We start from the raw sequence: 8954 nt of genomic DNA, 5'->3' as shown, positions 1-8954 counted from the left end.
CTGGGCCCTAAAACCCTACTGATATTCAGCATCATTATCTCTTGCGCCCCAGACGTAGCGGACACCCGTGTGTACACAACCCACAGCTGCAACTGATGTATGTGACACACGTTTATGAACGCTTAGAGAAAGGAAACGTCTTAGATGAATAGGTTAACTTATATATAAAATAGGCAAACTTGCATTCTGCTACCGGGAATATTTAATGTTGACGATATCTGGGCGTGCCAACTTAAGATAATGACGTTATTAAAGTTTATTGTATGCATTTAGGAAACATAACTGTTCTCGACAAACAGCAAAAGAGACACTCATTGCTGCCAAACACAGCTTTATTGGTGCAGTTTGACGCCACCGGCTTTTCCCGCCAGAACTTGGCCCAGCCGTGACAAAAACAACTGAATTAAGGTCAAACATAACGATCTATGCGCGAGCAAAAACACCGCTCAACTGAGCGTTTAATCTTGCCTCCTGATCTGGCCTATGATAAAAAAGGACGATTACCTATCTGTTTGAGCTACGTACGCATAGTTTGACCTGACACATCCGATTTCATCGATTATGCCCGAAATTTCTCGAAATTCTAAATAGCTCATAAATCTAATTGTAAGTGACCACCCAGGCGGGATAATTTCTATTGAATTCCCTGATTACCAACATGGAAGTTGCACCTTTCATTTGCCTTGCCTTTACCAACATGTGTATCAGTAAAATGATTGCAAGATACTTTTTACCCCGCATCTCTGTTGTGCAGTAAATGGCTTGGAGGCTTGGAGCACTGTATTCAGGAAGAATTTGTACAAAAATAAGGTGGGTTCATTAAGAGACATGAGTGACAAAGTACGGAGTTCTGGACGAAATGCGTTGTAAAGTTGTGCGATACTTTGCGAGAGGCTTCGCGTACCAGCTGCCTACTACACGCATGTGAGAACTAGATCATTATCCTCACGGGTAGGGCGAGAGCAAAAATAAGTCAGCCTGAACCTGAGAGGGAAGAACTTGCGGCTCGCCGGCAACTCGTATTTTATGAAGCAAGTCAATAGAGTGCTGTTGATAGAGCTGACTGGCAGCATTCTGCCAGTCAACTACGCTGGCCTTTCTGACAACAGCCCTTGTATGTTTGTATGTTGTACAGTTGCATGTTTTAACGAGGGCAGAACGTGGGGGTCCCAGGAGAGGTGCTTGTCGAACACTACACCAGGTTTCTTAAAGGGAGAGTCCCATATTTGTATGGGGTTGGTTTCAAGTGCTTGCGCGCTTGCTTCGCAAAGCGAAGGACCGTCTATGGGCGAGTTGTGTTTGCATTAATTCGGGATGCATTCAACGCCGTTCGTGGAATTCCCTGGCCGACCCGAACTCTGGCTGTCGGCGTGCCTGACGGGGACCGGGTGTGGTGTGTTGACCACCAGGGACGCTTAAGCCTTGCTCTCCAGATTTCCACTGCGGTTGGAGTGTTGTTGTGAATCCAAAAGTTTAAGAAAAGCCTACTCGCCACCGTTTTTAAATGCCAGCTCTCCCTAATTTTACCAATACCACTTAGCAATGCTGCTGCGATGTTTTTGTGTTGCCAAACTACTTAGCGACTCCGAAACATCTCCCGCCAAGCCAACGGGGGTGCTGTTTTGCCATAGCAGCCAGCTACGCTGAATACGTACTGCATTTTGTAGGTCCTATTATCGTACCCACTGAATGTTGTTATTCACTATATGTGTGTGGCTTCTCTGGCATTTCCCAAGGCAAAGAGTTCAGGTTATGCATTAGACCGTCGCTATGACTGACCTTTCTCGCTGCAACGAATGAATTAATAAATCAATGAAACAATGACTGCTGCCAGACGCCGACAAAATGCGCACGCGCGTTTCCTCGTTTTACTTAAATATGGTCGCTGGCGATTGGGAGGTCAACCAATGACACTTTGACGACTCAAAACCGTGGAGTTGTGACCGTTTAGGTAATGACCATGTGTAGACGGGAAGTAGCACATGACGATAAATCAATAGGTGGTAAAAATACGGATGAATCAGCGCACACGGTGATGTAAACTTAGCCACGACTCTGGCTACAGTTTCAACAACCGCGTGTTGCATTTTCCACCGTTTTCCAAAATGCGGAGAATCCTGGTTTTCCCAGCGAAAACTGAATCAGCTGCGCGTCGCACAAACTGCTGTCGGTTACATGAATCGACTTTGATGCGTCGCTCGACACGCTGAAATTGGAATCGCGCCTACAGACACTCCGGCTGCCGAGGTATAGCACAAAACATAAAAACATAAAATCCGGCCCAATCCATCTTGGCTGCTTCTGTACATGTAACACATGACACGTGTAGCTAAACGTCTGGCTCTATGGAATTTCCCGTTCAATTGGTACCTAAGCATGTTACTTTGTTGTAACCTCGACACCTGGTTGCCAAGATGTAGTTACTCTTTGGAATAGCTGCTCATCGGCTTTGTCATCAGTCACATTTTCGGGCAGAACCGATGGGGCCCAACACGTCAGAGCCCCGGATCACAGCGGCATGCGATCTACCCGTGGAGAAGCGCCTCGCTCACCCTCTCATCGTGCCCAAATCTCGCCGTTCAGCGACCCACTGTTCGGCCCGTACACAGCAGTACGCAAAACGGCACAGACACACACAGACAGACGCACCCTTAGCAAATAGTGTATAGACACAGGCGGGACCCGCCCGCTTCGCTGGCGATTGTCGATAATATTTTGAGATGTGCCGACTACTTTGTTTTTTTTTTGGCACTTCCGAATCAGTCAGTTTATCACTGCATCCTAGCACTCGCTAAGCCATCAATGAAGAAAACGAAGGCTGCCTTTGTAAATCAAGCGATATTTTGCAATTTCACTCAAAAATGAAACCGGATAAGTGCTGCAAAAGCTTGAAACACTCTGTTTAGACAAAAAGATGAGCTATTATTGCGCGAATTCAACGAAACTGTATACTATGGCACTTAATTCTCCGATGTGGCGTTTACCACAGTGGCCGTTTTCGAGGAGCACTTTGACTTTGGGAATGGGATATCACATAGTCCAAAGTGGCGCACTTGTTCAAACTTTGGCCAATGTGTTTCTCGGTAACAAGCCCTGCCGCACGCTGGGCCGATCACAAACATTATTTTATTCACACTGGTATGCCACGACGGTTGTCATGACGACTGCTATCCCGACTGCAGGGAAGTACCACAGTGCTGTTACAAAGCGTTGACAGCGTAAACTGGAGAACCAAATCATTAAAATTGACAACATTATTGCGCCTTAACGGCGCTGCAGTGGCACGGTCTAGTGCTGTTATTAGACGCAACTGATCCTAAGCAAGACCGTGTGGTAAGATATGTTCATCCGGACATTTTTCTGGCACTTCCCCTTCACTATTACAGTGACGTAACTGAGTTGCGGCCTGGCATTGCCGCACCACAGCATTACCGCCGCGTCGGCCACGCCGCTATTCTCACGAATATGTACATCGGGTGATCGTCACAGGGTGCTTCCTCTGGGAAAATATGGAGGAACAATTTTTGCCACGCTGGGTGTATAGCAGCGATCATAGGTGCAGGGACGGAACCCAGTTTGCAGCATCATTCCCAGTTTCGGAGAACGCGCAACATTGAATCTAGGGCAATGCATTGAACTTGGCGGGCTTGCAGCTGCTCAAATCCGACATGGCGGACCTGCCCGAGGTCGAGCCTTTGTCAGAGGAGCTGAATGAAACCAAATTGTCACCTGGACGGCTACGCTGCACCTCTGCATTGTTAACATTGGCGCGCCGGACCCCACCAGTGTGTGATTGAGGTAGTTTTAGACGACGGCGGTGGTGTGCTGTCTGGTGCCTGGCAGGAAGAAGAGCATTGTGGACATTGCAGCATTTCATATTGCGTCTACTATGACACGAAGCCTCCGAAGGTCGTGGCGCATGGCGGTAATCAAGATCAGAACCGTTACGCCATCGTGCCTGGTCTTTATGCTGCGCACACACATATCATTGATAATTACCCGATTTTACGAAAAAATATTGTGCACAGCATGCAGAAATAAGCGAGAGCACAAAGCAAACCGTTAGGGGCGGAAGAGAGACGGACAAACCACAGACGAGCAAGCAGGAATCGACCACCTATGTCTTACGCTGTGCACATCACTCACAGCGGTTTTCTTACGACTTTAATGTCGGGCTGTCTACATGCGACGGCCGCAGGACAAGTTTGCCCGGCATCCCGTACCCTCGCAACCAAATGTTGACATGATTGCTTTTACATCTGTAGCTTCTTTATCTTCACAGTATTGAACACTAAACAAGTCACGCAGAGGTGTGTTACATTTGTTCTCATGTTCCGGTGCTGGCCATACTTACTCACATCGTGGAGAAACACAGCTATGCATTTTAAGCCAACTTCAGAGTAAAAAGTCATGACAAACCTTTCCAAAACAGCCCAAACATTTATCTGCAAAAGAACTGACCGTGCCTAAGGCAAATGCATACATATGCAAGGCCCAAAAAGCAGGGTGCAGCCATGTTCACTTTCCACAGCCAATGTACTGCCGCAGCTGTTAAGCTGAGCGCGTGGCCGCAGCCTGCTCAGCCCAAGCCTGATGTCGCAGCTGTTAAGCTGAGCGCGTGGCCGCAGCCTGCTCAGCCCAAGCCTTATTAAGCCACCTGAGGCGCAGATAAATACGTGTCGTCACCATCTTCCATGTGATTCGTTTGTCTAGCGCGCAGTATTTTTCCAGCAGCAGCTTCGTGAGGCGGTCGACGATACCAATGTCTCTGTCAATGCTTCATCCCGTCACCAGCTGGAACATGACCTCGAAAGACTCGACAACCTTTCTCCAGACCGGCGGTGCTACCATCCGACCATCTCGACTGTTCGAGTGAATCCAGCTGTCTGGCACAAAGCTGGGTGGCGCCGCGCGTACTTTATCGATATATACCTTTGACGCTTGGTACATGACATAAAACACGCATGGGCTGATAAAACTGGGCCGGGGGGAGGCAAAGGGCCCAAGGAATCAGCGAAGTATTTCATGGGCGCATGGATGAAATTATGATGTATCTCGTGTTAAGAACAAGATTGTTTTGGGTGATCGTTTTCGGCGCGTGAAATACTAAACAACATCATAAATGACGGCGCCGTAATTTTTGACAAGCTCAACTTTTCAAAGTATACCCACAGAAAATGCCATCTGACTAAAGACTAATTCACTATCCCACATTTGGCTTAGTTTCAGTAAGCTCCCAAAGACGTCATTCAAAACCAAAAAAGTGTGAGCAGTCCACACATTCTCCCCACCACGTCGCTTTCAAAGAAGACCGAACTAACCAAATGGGATCTATGAATTCTGATAGGAAATGTCATAATGGTATCACATCCTTTCTTCCACAGACTCTAAATAAGTGCAAGGAAAATAAATGACGTCACAATAGACACAGCACAAGGATAAGGAATTTTCCCCCGGCAAAGCCACAGGCGCAGAAGTCATCGACGACGCACGATCCATGGGGACAGCATAATGCAACAGCTGGTCGTCTGGCTGTAGCGCTACGTGGTGTCGCAGTATACACAAAAATACGAAGAAAATAGTGCGTGGAAACGGAACAGAGTCAAAGGGACAGGTGCCGTCCACCAAAAATTGTATGGCACATTCTAAATCACCGTGCGTCCACAATGATATGGATGTATTTAAATTCCGAAGATTTTGACCTCACCGTGCATTTACACGTACAATTAAACGACACAAAGTTACCGATTTTGTCCATGCAAGCCCAGGTTACGAAAACACCCAAGAACTTGCGGGCCGCTGCGGAGCGCTGACCTTGGTGTTCAGTGAATTACACGAGATAAGATAATAGTAACAGTCTTATATCTCAAAGAAAACACCGGGAGTATGGAGACAAAGATGCGTTGATGTTTCGGTAACATGCCTGTATCGAAACATACCCTTAAGTCATGTTGTCAAAATATGAACGCATCGATATCTCCAGTCTCCTGTTTCTCTTACAGAACTAAGACTATTACCACTGTCTTGTCTATGTGCGTAATGTTCCTCGCAAACACACTGAAAACCTTCCGCGAATTGCCTTTCAGCCATGGTCCCCAACCGAAAAGGTGCGAATCCTGTGTACGCCCCTGCTGTAAAAATGCTTTCCCTGAAGTTGGGGCAACCAGCATGACATATTCCATTGTCCCTCCCGCTCTAATCCCACAAAGCCATGAAAGGCTGACCCAATCATAACTTACGATTAATTTGAAAACACACCCAGTGAATGTCAGTGCCATGCCAAGCCTCAAACAGTGGCGAGCATCACACAACGAGGGCGAACGTCAAAGTGACACTTTTGGCCATCTTTCCTCCTTTAACCTCTCTGCGGGCCGACCAGCCGTTGCGCACAGCACGTACATTCAAAGAAGGCTCACAGCCAAAAAACCGGCCCGATGTCCCTCGCAGTGGCAGCAGATGTCTCCTCACACGTGCCCCCCCCCCCCGCCCACTGCCCCCACCGCCCCCACATCTCAGTTGGACCTAGCCGTCGCCCGTCCGCCGCCGCGTCACACCAGAGGCAGCATGCCGCCCGCGCAGACCGAGAAGCCGGACTCCGTGAGTGTCGCGCCGGAGGGAGGCGCGCGCCGGCCGCGGCCACCCACCTTCGAGACGCTGCTCGAGTCGGTGGGCGAGTTCGGGCTGTACCAGCGCGCGCTGTGCCTGGGCCTGATCGGATCGTCGACGCTGGTCTGCGCGCTCACCTACTATAGCCAGGTGCTGGTGCTGCTGGCTCCGCCGCTGCGCTGCGCCGGGGACGACGACGGCGCCGGCGAGGTGGATGTGTGCCGCGCCGCCGGCGCCGAGCCCGGCGGCGACGGCTCGGTCATCGCCTGCGGTCGCTGGAGCTATGACACACAACAACTCTTCGCCACCATCACGTCCGAGGTAAGACTAATGCCGGGGAAGAGCTGCTGGGCCCCAGTCCCCTGACGTTCGGCCTGACCAAACCGAACATTCAGTCTTCATTCGAAGAGGGGTTTGTTTGCGTGCGACCTGGATAGAAACTAGGCCACAGAGGAGACGTATGTGTTCTTTATCATCTCCCGTAATATCTGGGATCTAGGTATAGCCGAATTACATGGTGAAACGGCTGATCAATACATCCTTTCGTGAGATGGATCTGGAAATGACCTAGGCTGCTGTGGAGGCGTTTGCACTCTGCTCCAGCCTCCTAAGATAGATGTAGGGGCAACAACATTCGTTAAGAAGCCTCTAATCCATACCGGCTTTGTAGTTATCTAATTTCCGGCGTAAAGAAGGTCACTGAAAGAAAGCGCGTGTTGTGATCCGGCTGCCAAATCCAGGTGTAATCACGTGTAAATGTATTTGCGTGAATTATTTTCATAAAGGGATCAGATTTTTAGCTCAGATCCGGAGGCATCTTTTTCGGTTTGAAAGAGCGGCAGCTCCTCTTTAGTCCCTCTGAACAAGTTACTGACGCAACTCTCACAGCTGCTGCGTTTGTGTGTGCTCTTTCAGCGTCTGCGAGAAAAAAAAACGTTTTGAATAGTTGATAGCCAGTGCTGCATGAAAAATTCCCTAGTAATGTGGACGACTTTTCGCAATGCTTCTGGGATCATTGAGAGCCGCTCATAGGAATTTTTGGCAAATTCAACCTCCGGCTGCCAGGATGCCTGTCGGAAACCGGGTGTGACGCGCTGGCTATCAGGGACGTGTGAGAGTCACGAAAATGAAGCCAAATCTGTGACCCGTTTTTCTTGCGACAGCATGGGGTGAATTACTTACGATTTTAATGGGGGTCGGCCGATAATTGCCGCTCGTGCTTTATTCTCCCTCTTTATGTATGTGTGCCTGCGGGAAGTGGGTGTCTCCAATGTCTGAAAAAAATCCACTTTATCTCTTCATAAGGATATAGGGCAGTGCTAATCAAAACATGCCATGAACGCCGTCACAGCGTTCACCGAGTTTTTGCGATGCGGTCATGCGTCAAAGCTGTTGATGAGACGCACCAAAGCAGAAAAATAGATGACCAGGAACCACCATTTAACGCATTCTGGTATACTCAGCCCATGATATTATTTACTAAGACAACTTCAGCAATTGCCGAAATCTCAAATATTGTTCTCTAGATTTTCACCGCAGTTGAAGTGCTTTACAAATTTAAAATGCGTCAGAAAATCGTAGATGCTACCACTTCAAGCGCCAGATTTCCCTAATTTCGCCCGCTGCCACTTGCCAACGCTGTTATAATGTTACTGTGTTCACATGCTCGGCAGTGGCTCCAGAACACTCACCACGCTAAGAACCGGGCGTGTTGCATTGCCTTTTCAGCGTGCTTCGTTTTACTATGGCTGCATTTTTGAGTCTTTTCATCGCATTCCATACTCTTAAGTTTTTGCCCAATACGTTGTTTTTTTAAACATTTGAACGCCGGAAATTCAAGTCACGCATTTGACGGTCACTGCGGCTCAATTTCGCGCCGCAACAAATGAAAAGTTAATGCCGGTCGCCGGCCGCCGTAATTACGGCGCACGCGCGTTTCGCCGCTGCTCCTTTCCGTAAAAGGTAGGATAATTTTATAGTGTCCAAACACACGCAATGAATGCCACAAAGGTAACTGAAAATTTAGGCGCGATTGTAAAATACACCGGAGAGGTATCCTAAAAAAAAAAAAAACGTTAGGAGTGGGTTGCGTCAGCCCCGCCCCTATCACGGCAAGGACTAAATGATACCATGGCAACCCAGCTATCTAGTTTTCGCCTCCGTCGTTGAACCGACTGCGCTTTGCCCATCGCGTAACCTGTCTACCTTAAATACGGGGTCCAATTTAAGTTTAAAAAACATACTAAAATTTAGACCAAATGCTTACTAAGGAAACTGAAGCCGGGTATCAAGCAGCCCTACAGTCAAGCTGGCAAAGTATCTAACCCTGAATGATACACTGGGGCAAA

The 8954-nt window shown here is 48.4% G+C and overlaps 1 protein-coding gene across 1 annotated transcript in view; it reads left to right on the top strand.

Annotated features, from left to right (window-relative positions):
• The first annotated feature begins 6564 nt into the window (after window positions 1-6564).
• The window catches only part of LOC119094927 (organic cation transporter protein), a 36184-nt gene continuing 33794 nt past the window's right edge, over window positions 6565-8954 (top strand). Inside the window, exon 1 of the mRNA XM_037217837.1 lies at window positions 6565-6756. Within this exon, the coding sequence (XP_037073732.1) occupies window positions 6565-6756 (192 nt within the window). The remainder of the gene's footprint in view (window positions 6757-8954) is intronic.

The sequence above is a fragment of the Pollicipes pollicipes genome, unplaced genomic scaffold (genome assembly GCF_011947565.3).
Source record: "Pollicipes pollicipes isolate AB1234 unplaced genomic scaffold, Ppol_2.1 Scaffold_4219;HRSCAF=4965_pilon_pilon_pilon, whole genome shotgun sequence".
NCBI lineage: Eukaryota > Metazoa > Arthropoda > Thecostraca > Pollicipedomorpha > Pollicipedidae > Pollicipes > Pollicipes pollicipes.
The sequence above is the reverse complement of the archived record's forward strand: the minus strand, read 5'-3'. Positions and strand labels throughout refer to the sequence as shown.